Below are 15,071 nucleotides of genomic sequence, written 5' to 3'. Positions count from 1 at the left end.
AGAGCTACAGTTCATTGAGGGAACCATGAATGCCAACATGTACTGTTACATACTGACGCAGAGCATGATACCCTCCCTTCGGAGATTGGGCTGCAAGGCAGTATTCCAACATGATAACGACCCCAAACACACCTCCAAGATGACCACTGCCTTGCTAAAGAAGCTGAGGGTAAAAGTGATGGACTGGCCAAGCATGTCTCCAGACCTAAACCCTATTGAGCATCTGTGGGGCATCCTCAAACGGAAGGTAGAGGAGCTCAAGGTCTCTAACATCCACCAGCTCTGTGATGTCATCATGGAGGAGTGGAAGAGGACTCTAGTGGCAACCTTTGAAGCTCTGGTGAACTCCATGCCCAAGAGAGGTTAAGGCAGTGCTGGAAAATAATGGTGGCCACACAAATATTATAAAATTATTAAAATATACAAATATTATTGACACATTTGCCCCAATTTGGACATTTTCACTTAGGGGTGTACTCACTTTTGTTGCCAGCGGTTTAGACATTAATGGCTGTGTGTTGAGTTATTTTGAGGGGACAGCAAATTTACACTGTTAAACAAGCTGTACACTCACTAATTTACATTGTAGCAAAGTGTCATTTCTTCAGTGTTGTCACATGAAAAGATATACTCATATTTGCAAAAATATACTCACTTGTGAGATACTGTGTGTGTGTGTATATATGTATATACAGACACACACACACGCATGTGTATAAACTGGTTGCATATGTGTGTGTGTGTGTGTGTGTGTGTGTGTGTGTGTGTGTGTGTGTGTGTGTGTGTGTGTGTGTGTGTGTGTGTGTGTGTGTGTATATATATATATATGTATGTGTATACGTATACAATGTACCCCCTCAAAGATTTCAGTTTGTTTTTCAATTGAATTGTTCACATTATAGGTCACATTAAAAAAAGTTCTGACATGATTTATCTTTGTGTCATACTTTTACATCCCAAGAGCCTGACATTTTAACAGGTGTGTGTAGACTTTTTACATCCACTGTGTGTGTGTGTGTGTATACATACATACGTTTTGGTATAAATTGGTTGCGTGTGTGTATGTGTGTATGTATATATATATATATTCACACACACACACACACACGTTTGTGTAAAAACTGGTTTCATATGTGTCACGTTTGTGTATAACTGGTTGCACACACATACAGCTCTGAAAGAAATTAATAGACCACTGCACCTTTTTCTTTCCTTTCCAAAAGAGTCGAAAGTGAAGGTTTTGAGTAAGAAACGGATTACATTTTATTGAATGCTTCTGTTACTCGCTCATAACCTTCCTTTCCAACTTTTTTGGAAAGGAATGTAAACGGTGCAGTGGTCTCTTAATTCTTTACGGAGCTGTATGCATGTGTACACACACACACACTTGTGTTTAACCTGGTTGCATGTATTTTGCTTCAGCAGTCTTCTAATGACAGCGTGCCTAATAAAAAGAGAAACTGATATTACCAGAGACGGTGGCTGGTGTGTATCAGTTTCGAGATTGTTACCCAAGCTCGTACTTCCTCTAAGGCTGTTGTACAAAATGCTGTACTTAGAGGTATGTGTACCTTTTAATAGTTTGATATTTCACTTTTCTTTTTTATTATCGTCAATGTGCACTTACTCCTGGAGCTACATCAAGCAACACTGAAATCACTTTAGTTGCATACCTCAGTCTACCCTCAACTCCATTAAATAAACCTATGAGCTTACAGCATTGCAATTTTCCCTGCTATACCACAAACCTAAAAAGAGCATGCATGGAGCAGGATAAGACTAGGAGTCTCTTTTTGTAGGATTTACTCTGGGTTCACTAGGGTTAAGTGGAGCTAATTTGCTCTGCTCTTTGTTGGACTGCTGGTATTCCGTGACCAGGATTCAAACTTACAGTGGGTTCGGAAAGTATTGAGACCCCTTCTCCTTTCTGGGTCATAAACAGAATTTATAATTCATGACAAAAACAATAATGTTGCAAATCAACAGAAAATACCCCATCATTAGAAATCTGTGCCAATTTATAAAAAATTTAACAATTATATGATCATAAGTATTTAGCCCCTTAATTCTGTACTTTGTAGAAGACCCTTTGGCAGCCATCATAGCTTTGAGTTTGTTTGGGTATGCCTACACCAGCTATGTACACCTGGATTTTCTTATAGCGCAGACCTTCTGAACCTATGGCAGATTGGATGGGGAGTGAACCGTCATCTCCAGGTTTCCCCTCAGATGTTAAATGGGGTTTACGTCCCACCTATGGCTGCGCCAATCAAGGATATTCAGAGTCTTGTCCCAAAGTGTTGTCGTTGTGTATGAGGATGAATTAGCCCAAGTCTGAAGCTCTGCGCTCAGCATTTATAGTTGTGCGGCCTTGTTGTGTAGATAGCCATTACATTTCTTTGCACTAGGGGGAGCTGTCGTGCACAATGTTGGTTTGTTTGCTTATAGAGTAGGCAAACTTCATAGAAGTATCTGTATAGCTGGTAAACAATGTAATAGCTATCTAGCTAGATCTGGGAAGATACAAACAACAGTATTTCTGGAATGGGGAGTTTGAAATTATTTGAAGACTAGGAGAGGGACTTTGAGTTGGAAGAACTGAGTCCTTTCAATACGTCTCGAGCGAGTGTGTTTGGTTCGCAGATGCGTAAGATGGACGAAGAGGAGCATCTTTAGGATGTCGGCTAATCATTTCAAAGATCTTCTGCATCGCTTGGAACCTTTTATTACACATCAAGCCACCCACTTCACATAGGAGTCATCATTCCCCATGTCATCGTTGGAGATGCTGCTTTCCATTGCGTGTAAATCTGATGAAGCCCTTTCAAAGCAATTGTTTATTGAGATTCTGACAATATTTAGAGGGTTAAATCATAAGCAGACAAAATATTACATTAGATTTAGATTCAACTGTCTTTGAACAGTACAAGGACAAAAGAATGCAGTTAGAAGTCAGTGGGTTTTTTGTGTTATATTATTTTAATTTAAATGTGTAAGGTTCTACAACTATCGACATTCACCAGCCAGGCAGGTGATCTAGAAGACATTTGTTATGATGGTATATACCTGCAGTGAGGTATATACAAGCTAATTTCACAAGACTGTTTTTGAACCATGGCGAGGCACGGTCAGGGGAGTGGAGAAGACAGGTCATAGAAACATCGTGGCTGATGCAGGCAGAGCCTCGGGCTGCTGTTGGAGTCCACAATGACCTTATGAGGTATTTTTCATGTGCCATTGCAGGACACGGTGCTGAGGGCTGGCCTACTGACCGCTCAGTGAATTATTAACATAAACATTTAAAGAAAACTTATTTTTTTTTTATGTACAATTGTAAGTGTAACTAAGTATTGCAAACAGTGAAAAGAGCTGACTACTTAGAACTTATTTTAAAATGCAGTGATTATATGCAAAGAAGTCAAGAGGGACTGTGAATTTGCAATTGTTGCTGGCATTTTACTCTGCCCATCCCATTGGCCACAATGTAACTCAATGGATATGAAATACATATACAAAAAAAACTATTCTATATGCCGCAGTGAATGTATTGTAGGAAATGTTCAGGAGAGTGGATAGAATAATTATATGCAAAAAAATCAAGGGGCACTGTGTACTTGCATTTTTTGCTGGCATTTTACTCCGCCCATCCCATTGGCCACATTCCAAATTGCTGAATAGCCTTCAATTTAGATCCATTATTCCTTTTGTTAATGGAATTGATAATCACCACTTGATAATTACTTTACAATTCAGCCAACGATCTAATGTAGTTGTCAATTACTTATAATAACTGGTCATTAGCCTGTTGTACCACCTTTAGAGATGTAGGGGAGTCCAAAAGACCGTTTACGGTTTTATACCTTTTAGATTAGCAAAATCATTTTTACAACAAAATCACATCATAACCAATTTCCAACTATTACATACTAGAATATGTTCAACTTCATCAACTTTATTAGAAGGATATATTTTGTTACAACTACATTCCAACCATAGCTTAATTTGAGAGTAGAAATATGCATTTGTCCTTATATTGAAAGATACATGTTTTAATTGAGACATATGAAGGCTTGTATTGTAAAACTGATTTCTAACTGCATTTTGTTGTACTGTACTTGTACTGTTCTATGACAAAGTTGAATCTATTGTCATTGAACAAGTACAGTAGAACGAAATGCAGTTTGTGTCTAACCAGAGGAGTATACTACGAAGGATGTTCAACCTACTCAGATTTAACTCAGGGTTATCAAGGAAATTCAGGGTTGACAAACTCTGATTGCCTAAAGTGGTGTTAAATGGTACAACGACTGTGATTTAAGATGTGTTAATTGACTGTGTTATCCTACTGGCGTTTGTGCGCATTCGCCTAAAAGGGGTGCGCGTCTGGCAACGCAAGCTGAGTTTTGTACAATGGCTCATGCTCCGTCTTCTTTCCAGGAAGTATGCACGTTTATATAGAAAGGATTTGAGGAGTTAAAAGAAAGGTTAACGGCTAAATCTAACACTGTGGCGGCCAACAAAGCCATGGAGGCTTTTTGGGAGCTTATTGCCGAAAGTAAATTCGTGAGAGCAGTGTCCTATATTCTCCATTTTGGCTTACAAACTCTCCTTTTATTTGTAGTATGATTGAGATGTAAAGGCAAGTAAAATAGTCTAAATATGTGAAAACAATTAGGATAATTGCGACCCGGCCCCGGATGAAGCGGAAGAAGATAATTCAGTTACGCCCAACACGTCTCTGAAATTGACCCATTACTCACTGTTAATTAAGATATATCCATAAAACACCGCCCACAAAAGGCGGGCACATGGCAGCATACCCTGGGTAAAACGTATTCACCTTTCGTAGTTATGGGTTAATCGGGAAGTTACACCCGACGTCCCCAGGTTACTCCTGAAGTTCTCTCGCTTCGTTGTATACCCCTCAGAAGTGCAAATAGAGGAGGGCAAACTATTTACAAGTATATGTACGTACAAGTGGTATGTATAAATGTGCAATTAATGCAAATGCTATACATATGGCACTTCTAAATGTGCAATGGAAGCAAATAGAAGGCAGAACATTTACAACAATTAATTTCTATTAAGTATAAATCTGTTATTAATCTAATAGTATCTTCTTGTGATTTATCCCTCAAAATAATTTCAGAATATCAATAAACAATTGCTTACTTTGAAAGGGCTTCAGGTGACTCCTATGCCAAGAAGTTTTGCAGGTGGAGGGATAGCAATTGTCTCCTGAAGCTGGTTTGCGTGAAGTGGGTGACTTGATGTGTAATAAAGCCTTCCAAGTGATGCAGAAGATCGTTGAAACGATTAGCCGACATGCTAAAACATTTTAAATACACCTTTTCGTACATCTTACGCATCTGCTGAACAAGCACACTGTATTCCAGCTTGCTTACCAACTATACAGATACTTATTGTAGGAAGTTTTCCTGCTCTACAAGCGAATAAACCAGGTGCCAAGCGTCTTCTCGCTTTCCTTCTTCCTCCTCCTCATTTAAATTTACTTGTTCTCTCAACCGCGCCATCCCAGAAACCGTCTTCCCCGATCTACCTAGTTAGCAACCTAATATATTGTTTACCAACTATATAGTTACTTCTTCTGTGAAGCTTTCCGGCTCTGCAAACCAACATTTTGTGCAACACAGCCTAGTGCTAAGAAGTGTAATGGCTATCTACACAACAATGAGTCTCCGTACACCCGCACAGGCCATTAACAACGCAGACCCGCAGAAGCATAAACCAAGCTTATGACATGCTGCCTGATAGACTCAGAGAATGAGGAATAATATTTGTCAATCTTTTTGGCCTGAATGCAAAGGTAAATGAGCGGCAAACCGCAACCAGTTTTCCGAGCTGCTCGTGGGTGGAGGCGCCCAAAGTAAAATGTTGTTGAACTTTTGAGTTCCCGCCGCCCATATCGACCAATGAACAGCGTTCATCTTGTCAAGCAATCAAACCCTCATTCATTGACCAATATATGAGAGGAAAAAATGAAAAATATATTATAATCGGATCTCCCGTAATTATACAATTTAACTTTGCACTCTGCAAACCTACGGGGACATAAAACATTGGTGCAGTTATGTGCTTATCAGGTGGGTGTTAGCGTATATTTTATGGATGCAAAAGGAGGAGAGTGGGTTTATAATACTGTAGTTTGTACTAGATTGACTGGCTGGCTTTGCAAGTGCACAACTAGTATAGTTGTTAATTGAATGTCAATTGTTATGTGTAATTTTGTTTATCCGCTATAATTAGCTTTTCCTCCTGTTGGTAGCAGAACGTTTCACATGGAGCAAAAAATATATGCCGCTGCAGTACGACGATGGACCAACAAGGAAGACCCTCTCTTGTTTATGAAAGACTTGCGCCGGAACAGCTCAAACAGCCGCACTGCCTTCCCGAGATGCTTTCCGTCAACAACGCCCAGACGCTATTCATTGAAAAAGGCAGCGGATGCGCCGGACCAGTGGACCTCCACCGTATGAGACCTTCACGACCACTGGCGGCCCGTATGCCTTAAATCGGCCCTTACTCAGGAGCGGCTTCCATCTAGCCACAAAAAAATGCATAATTAATTCCCAATAAACCCTTTAAACAATCAAAGTCCCCCCTTGTCCATATCATGAGTCAAGCAGCAACATCATAATAACGACCCAACATACCCTAAACGTAACACAACAATCAACTCCAATGAATGTACTAGTAACAGTTTCTAGCTTTGAAAAGGAATATGTCACTATTAAACATATCAGGATAGTTGTAATTATGATTATTAAGCAACTTCACAAAAGAAAACAAGTATTCATGACCAATGTTTGGGTATTGATCATATGTAGTCCTCTACCTGCCTTGTGAGGAATTAACATACATAAGAGATCAAAATGCCAGTCAGTTTAGGAAAACTATTGATTGTTAGGAATGACCCTAGATTCCCATCAAATGTCCTGTAGTTCTAGTCTTCAGCCTTCTCTGTCTTGCATCAATGATGTCAAGTTCCAATGTCAGTTACTGCAGTCAGAGTGATGTGGACCCAGAAAATTGCCTGGTTGTCCTACAAGTCACTGTAGGTGTGTGGAGTAGTGAGTTTCCAACACCTCGCTAATTCAAGATTAACACCACAACAGTGTCTTCAGTGTTGGGACCATGTGACCTGTCCAGTCAACTGGCCAGTGGTACTCTGACCTGTAGTATGTGGAGTCCTTCAGGACTCAGGGGGATTCTCCTCTTATCTCGCTGTCGATGATTCATCTAGAAAGGGAGTGAGAAGCCAAGTGATCTGACCACACTCAGTTGTCTGTATCCAGTCAGTGACGTGATGTATCATCAGAAAAGGGGTTGTGATGTCCCGATCTGTTGAACGTATAACTGCAAAACGTTGATTATCGTGCTTCAAAATTACATCGAACTTTCATCCACTGGGTATTGTTCCATCAACTCCCAACAATGAAGAAAATAGATCAGTCTAGAAAACTTGTGGATCTCAGAAGTTCCATCACTAGAATGAAGCATACACCCTATTCAGACAAGTTTCCATAATAGTCTATGTCAAATATCCATTTCCATCCAGAATCGGCTTGGTTGATGTTTCATTCAATGTGCTATTTTTATGCCAGATAGCACATGGCAGCGGAGTGAGATTCCGTTGTCTGATCAGACTTGACTTTGCTTTGCCAAATCCCAAATGGTTACATCAATGCTTTTCCACCATTATTTTCTTCATGTAACTCATGTAAGTCTTTATAAGTACCAATTTGATTTGCTCTGAGCCCTAAGCTCAACTCTTTCCAATCATAATCAATAAACATATCATACATCCCCCCTGATTTCACTTCATGAAGTCAATGGAAAGTGACACCATGAGTGAATGCAGAACACAATGACAAATACGGCCACAGGAGGGGCCATCCTGAACCCGGACTGACCATCATTGGTAACAGGTATAGATCTAGAATCCATTTGATAAAGAGCTGCATATTGTACATTCATCAAAAACATCAAAATCAAAGTGAACCTGTAAAAAATAAACACAATCAATGACATCAAATGGTCAGGAGTTAAAGTTCAGGAGAAAAGCCTGGTTCAGGTTAAATCCTCTGTGTGTGAGGAATGAATAAATACAGCAATAGAAAAACATTAAACTTTATTTTATTGTCTAGTTTGATAGTCAGCCACAACTGAAAAATAACAGATATAAATCTAGGAATGAATAACAATTCATTTAAAAAGCCACAGTTTCACGCTCTAGCAGTTAATAAACAGAACTGCATGCGTCTTGCGGAAGAACATTGTAACCGGCGCTACTTCTCTCCGTTTATGACTATGGACAAGGTCCTGTGCTACTTCACAGCGGATGCGACCCGCTGGACTAAAATAGTCCGAAAATAAACACTTATTATAGGTGTTCCGTGATTCAGGATACTGACTCCAGTACTCACCGATATGGTTTCGGAATCGGAACAACTCTAGGTAAAAGGAAAGAAGTGTGAGACACAGCTTTGGAGCAACTTAGTTGATTCACAACACGACATAACGGGTTCTCTGCGTGTTTCGCGCTGGATGACGGTCGTGCTGAGCGGTGCAGGTACAGAGGAGAAGTAGAAGAAGAGAAGAGGATGACACCATTTGCTAAGGGGGGATGTTTTCATTTTCATCCTTAACACATACAATTTTAAACCACAAACTACGGAGTATGTTTTGGACATTATTTAACCTTGTCAAAGACGAACAAAAATGTTAGAATAACACAATTTCTTACTCCAAGTTTTAGGGGTGCTGAGCTCCTTTTTAGGGGTGCTGAAGCACCCCTAAAAAGGGGCTAGCCTCGCCCATGTTGGCTTCCACTATTATTTTTGAAATTATAGCTATTCAATGGATTGTGACATCTGACAAGTGTTAAGCATTGGTGATGTAAGAGTTTCCATTCCGATCTCACAGCGTTCTAAAGCTCTGTGATTCTATGCGCAAAAGTGATTCACTGGTTGAATAAATCTTCTAGAGCAGTGATTCAATACAACCAGTTCACTGAAAAGATTCGTTAACATAAAAAAAAAAAAAAGAATCGTTCAAACGAATCGTTCAATCGTACAACAGTGCCGAAAAATGATATTTTGCCAACAGGGCATAATCAACCTCATTGTCCCAGTTACCTTATGTGAATAAAAGAGTAGTTGTATAACTGACGGTCATAATTAGACAGGCTAAAATGTACCCCTTTACACGTGCATTTCACGACCTGGCATAAACCAAGCCTACATACTGACCCTTCAGCTTGAGAGATTGCTAACTGAGCCACAAGGTCGTCTCAACGAAAATAAAATGTAATCGAATGCCACTCAATTTGTAAAGCAAGTGCTCTTATACGAAAAACTCAAAACAAATATGTATGCATTTAAAACTGTAAGGTTTTGGATACGAGCGTTTGCTAAATTATGTAAATAAAGACAAAACAAGTGCAACTAATGTACCCCTTTATTACATCACAATACCCACGGAATAATATGTCAATGTGAATTTAAATTCATGTGACAAGCTATTAGAGCAAATATCTGGCTTGATCCATCTCAGCCAGTAGAATCCTGGCTGATGAAAGAGGATACATTTCAACCATGATTACCCGTAGCTCTCAGGAAATTCCCTCTCCAGGTAAAAAAAATTATGAAATAAAACAAACAGCATAGGCCTAGTCTCAAGTAGAAATAATTTTAGCTAAGCTATTTGATAAATGTGTGCTTAAACAAAAAAGTTTGCATATTTAAAAAAAGAAAATCCAATACGTTTTTTATCTGTCAGAATTTTATATGGTTTGTCTTTTATGAGAAACATCATTGAAAACATGATTTTGGTGCATTGACATACATATGACAAAGCCCACATTTTATGAGCCATCTGAAATTAGTGTGTTATTAATAAGGGGGTTTTGACTAAAATGATAAGTTCCATATTTTTATACATAATCATATAGATTCAGAATTACAGCCAAGGTTGCAAAATATCAGTATGAAAATGGAGTTCTCTTATTAGTCGGCGTAATTGAATTAACACTAGACTCGAGAACTTCAACTGTATTGTGTTAATAGAGATTAGCTCTATGTTACAGCTGTGTTCAAAAGTTTGCATACCCTGACAGAAATTGTGAAATTTTGGCGGTAAATTTGAAAATATTATCATGCAAATTTTTTAAATTTTATTTAAGGATAGTGATCATATGAAGCCATTTATTACCACATAGTTGTTTGGCTCCGTTTGAAATCATAATGATAACAGAAATCACCCAAATGGCCCTGATCAAAAGTTTACATACCTTTGAATGTTTGGCTTTGTTATAGACACACAAGGTGACACACACCAGTGAAAATGGCAATTAAAGCTGAATTTCCCACACCTGTGGCTTTTTAAACTGAAATTAGTGACTGCATAAATGGTCAATGAGTTTGTTAGCTCTCATGTGCATGCACTGAGCAGGCTAAATACTGAGCCATGGGGAGCAGAATATAACTGTAAAAAGACCAGGGTAACAAGGTAACAGAACTTTATAAAGATGGAAAAGGATATTTAAAGATATCCAAAGCCTTGCAAATGCCAGTCAGTACCGTTCACATTTATTTTTAAGAAGAGGAAAATTCGGAGATCTCTTGATTCCAAGCCAGGGTCAGGTAGACCAAGAAAGATTTCAGCCAAAATCGCCAGAAGTTATTGTTCGGGATACAAAGAAAAGAGTTAACAGAAAGAAGCCTTTACTGTGCCAATGCCACAAAAAAGCCTGGTTACAATATGGCCGATAACACCTTGACACGCCTCACAGCTTCTGGCACACTGTAATTTGGAGAACAAAACCAAAATAGAGCTTTATGGTCACAACTATAAGCGATGTTTGGAGAAGGGTCAACAAGGCCTATAGTGAACAGAAAACCATCCCCACTGTGAAGCATGGTGGAGGCTCACTGATGTTTTCAGGGTGTGTGAGCTCTAAAGGCACAGGGAATCTTGTGAAAATGTATGGCAAAGATGAATGCAGCGTGTAATCAGAAATCACTGGCAGACAATTTGCATTCTTCTGCACGAAAGCTGTGCATGGGACGTTCTTGGACTTTCCAGCACGACAACGACCCTAAACACAAGGCCAAGTTGACCCTCCAGTGGTTACAGCAGAAAAACGTGAAGGTTCTGGAGTGACCATCACAGTCTCTTGACCTTAATATCAACAAGCCACTCTGGGGAGATCTTAAACGTGCGGTTCATGCAAGACAACCAAAGACTTTGCATGACCATTTGCCAAGACAAATGGGCAGCTATACCACCTGCAAGAATTCGAGGCCTCATAGACAACTATTACAATAGACTGCACGCTGTAATTGATGCTAAAGGGGACACTACACAGTATTAAAAACAGGGGTCAGTAAAAAACATTTCTTTGTTGCCATGTTTTGTTTTATGATTGTGCCATTCTGTTATGTCCTAGTGGTTTTTTGCCCATTGTAACCTTTTCTTTTTATTGGCCAGTATGAGATATTACTTTTTCTTTGCAACTCTGCCTAGAAGGCATTCAACATTTTTAAAACAAGGTCATTTCAAAGTGACTCCAAACTTTTGAACAGTACATGTTATTGTTTTCATGACCAACATAGTGACCTAAGTACTTAAGTGTCTGTTTATAAGAAGTTTAACATTAACACTGGTTGTCCCAATTCTCTATCTTCCCTGTAGCACCAAACACCTCTGATCAGGGTTGCGTTCTGAATGGAGATGGCGGCCGAAAGAGGAAAAGGTCCTGGTCCCACAAGGGTAAAACTGCTGCCCCTGGCTCAGAATGTAATGGGTCTAATGAGCCAAATACGTCCCGGGAGCGTCTTGCTTTGCCGACCCTCCCTGCAACAAAGATCCTGTGCTGTTGTCCTGGGAATGTTAGCCAGGGATGCAACGCTATGCCCTCCAGGCCCTGGGGACTAGGCAGGGGTGGTTGGATGGAGCCTGTAGGCCATTGTCCACCCCTGAACCAAAACCAAGGCGCCCGGCCACAGTGCTTGGGGGGGCAAGAACAGACGGGTCTCTCTCAAGATCATGGATACCTCTCCACTTCCTGCCCTAAAGCCACTAAACGCAAGCGTAAAGGTGAACACCACTCAGATTCAAGAACAATGTCTGGTCTCATCATGATGAGGGAGTTCATTTTAATAGCTTTGTTTTCTTTCAGCCAGGCTGGAAAAACTGTATGTAAAGGGCACGTTGCTGGGGAAAGGTGGCTATGGCTCTGTATATGCAGGAACCCGCAAATCTGATGGCATGCCAGTAAGACAACAGATAACTAGATATCCTTTGAAAATATATGCTTGTATACACTAATAGGCTGTGTTTACACAGGCAGTCTCATTTGGACCTTCTTTTCACTTCCTGATCACTTCTGTCACAGATATTTCAAATAAGATATTTATTTTATAGAGCACACGCTCAAAATGCCACTTAGTGAAAATATAAATCAGAATGGATCTGCTTGTGTGAACGCAAGACATATTCTTTTTTGGGGGGTCATACAAACTCTAAAGCTAGCCTGGATGTCTGGTCGGTTTCTGCTTCAACTAAATTCTTATATTGCTTTTCTGGAACACTGTCCAAAGCAGGAACCGGGTGGCACCCGATACAAGTTTCTACTGGTCCTGTCTCAAGCTAACACACGTACAGACTCACTACTTGGAGCTGATCATAGACAGCTGCCTTGGCGGGTTCTTTTATTCTCATGTTTTGAGGTTTTGGTCTCATGGATTGCTGTAGCTTTAAATTATCTGTCTCTGCAGGGCAGTTGCACTATTCATATTTTTATTTTTTTATGAAACTACTGTAGCTTATTTAGAAATCCCAATGCATTTACATCCAAGAGGCTGCTTTGATACCTCCCCTAAACTCACATAACATTTGTCCATGTATCAACGCTCTCACCTTCTCTAGGCCACCAGAGGGCATGACTAAACTCTGGACGGCCTTATACTGTTGCACTGGTATTCTGAGATGTATTGTTGGAGACAGAATGGAAACTGAACATTCCTTTGGATTTAGTGGTTCATATGATTTTGTACTGTGACACAGCAACCCAATGTCTCTGTGAAATGTCATTGTAATAAATCCAGGGTTAAAGTTTTCAGCTATAACTCAAATTAGACTGATGTGATAAATCATTTGAGAAAGAATGTATTTTTTGGACTGTCAGTCAATACAATTGCTTTCCTCTCCCCTCTCTTGCTTCATCCTTCCGATTCAGCCGCTCTCCTTCCCAAACAGTAGGACAGTAGTGACACAGTCTCACCAAGCTTTCAATAGAAGTCCGCCAACCACTTATCAAATTCCAGTCATTTTGTGAGATCAAGATGAATGACTGAGTCATTAAAAGGGAAATGTTAATGTGTGTAGGTCTTCTGCTATGCAGCTGTAATGGGACTAGGCTAACTGCCCAGTACAGACTGATTATAGTACTGTAACTGCTGTAATTTACTACCCATCACATACCTTCACCTTGTAATTTCTTTCTGAAAGGATTCTTCATGCCTGACATATCTACTGTCCTTTCTCATTTTTTATTATTCTTACAAAAGCTGTGACAGCTGTAGTTTAACTATTGTGAGTCTTAACCTACAGGTAGCCATAAAGTATGTGTCCAAGGCTGAAGCTGAGGAGGAGCTGGACATTGTGAGTTATAGCATACTTTACTAGATAGTTTTAGTTTAGTGGCTATTTCATCAGCTAACTATGTCTTACTGATGCTAGCCTGTACATTGATACTTACAAAAAAAAGTACACTTTCCACTTCTTTAGCCTGGGCTAGGAGGAGCCCTGCCCGTGGAGGTGGCATTGATGAAGCAGGTGAACATGGAGCCACAATGCCCCAACATCATGCAGATGCTGGAGTGGTTTGACCAGCCATCGCGCTACATCATGGTGCTGGAATGCCCAGAGCCTTGCCAGGACCTCAGTGCCTTCTGCCAAGACAGAGGGGGCACCATAAGTGAGGATTTGGCTCGCAAGGTCGTGGTGCAGTTGCTAAGGGCACTAAACCACTGCAAAGAATGTGGCGTCCTGCACCGCGACGTCAAGCCAGAAAACCTACTTATTCAGACCGACTCACACCACATCAAGCTCTTTGACTTTGGCTGTGGTGACCTGCTGAAGAACACAGCCTACAAAGACTTTGCAGGTTAGAGACCTAGGAGAATGTAAGGGAGGGAAGGGCTTGGTTGAAAGACTAAAAGCCCTCAGAATTGCTTATTTAGTTTGGAAACAGTGAGACGTAATCCAATGGATTTCACCATGCAGGTTTATGGTAAGCCCTCTGAATACTCTCAACATGGTGGCAGAATTATACATGTCCTATATCTGTCCATCCCCCTCTCAGGCACATTGGAGTACTCTCCTCCAGAGTGGTTCTTACAGAAACAGTACCTGGCAGGGCCAGCCACTGTTTGGACTGTGGGCATCACCCTCTATAACATGATATGTGGCTTTGTGCCATTCAGCACCATCCGAGAGATCATCAAGGGTCGCGTGCGATTCACTAAGGGACAGTCGCCCGGTAAGAGATGGAATGATGATTGAAGGAGAATTGGATGAAATAGGTGATGTAGCTGCCATAACAGGGAGACAACGTAACCTCCTCATGGAGTTGACCTCTAATCATGTACCTATTTTTACTTCCTGTCTACCAGAGTGCCGTCACCTGATTCGCTGGTGTCTGAGCCCCAAGGCAGCAGACCGACCAACGTTGGAACAGATCGAACTACATCCGTGGCTCTTATGATGGGCCACCAAGACCTGGTGTTCAATTAAAAAAACATTACACAGGTTTTTAGAATGTTACACAATGGTTTTGACCACTTTCGATTAATTATTTGATTAAATGGAGAATTATGTAAACTTATAGCAAGTAAACTTATAGCAAATTGCATTGCATTACAAAAATGAAATCAAAATGTATTTAATTACACGTTTTTGTCACTGATCAACACAAAATAATCTGTAAAGTGGAAGTGAAAGATAAAATCTACAAATTAGTTACAAATATAAAACAGCAAATCATT

At 40.2% G+C, this 15,071-nt stretch overlaps 1 protein-coding gene across 1 annotated transcript; it reads left to right on the top strand.

The window, feature by feature from the left end:
• The first annotated feature begins 8,412 nt into the window (after window positions 1-8,412).
• Window positions 8,413-14,791, top strand: LOC105019275 (serine/threonine-protein kinase pim-1-like). The gene is made up of 7 exons (XM_034288735.1): window positions 8,413-8,478; window positions 11,716-12,120; window positions 12,203-12,297; window positions 13,636-13,686; window positions 13,813-14,191; window positions 14,390-14,566; window positions 14,700-14,791. Exons 2-7 carry the CDS (start codon window positions 11,934-11,936, stop codon window positions 14,789-14,791), a joined length of 981 nt encoding a protein of 326 aa, XP_034144626.1. The 5' UTR covers window positions 8,413-8,478; window positions 11,716-11,933.
• Window positions 14,792-15,071: the final 280 nt, after the last annotated feature.

The sequence above is a fragment of the Esox lucius genome, chromosome 20, assembly GCF_011004845.1.
Source record: "Esox lucius isolate fEsoLuc1 chromosome 20, fEsoLuc1.pri, whole genome shotgun sequence".
Classification (NCBI taxonomy): Eukaryota; Metazoa; Chordata; class Actinopteri; order Esociformes; family Esocidae; genus Esox; species Esox lucius.
The sequence above is the reverse complement of the archived record's forward strand: the minus strand, read 5'-3'. Positions and strand labels throughout refer to the sequence as shown.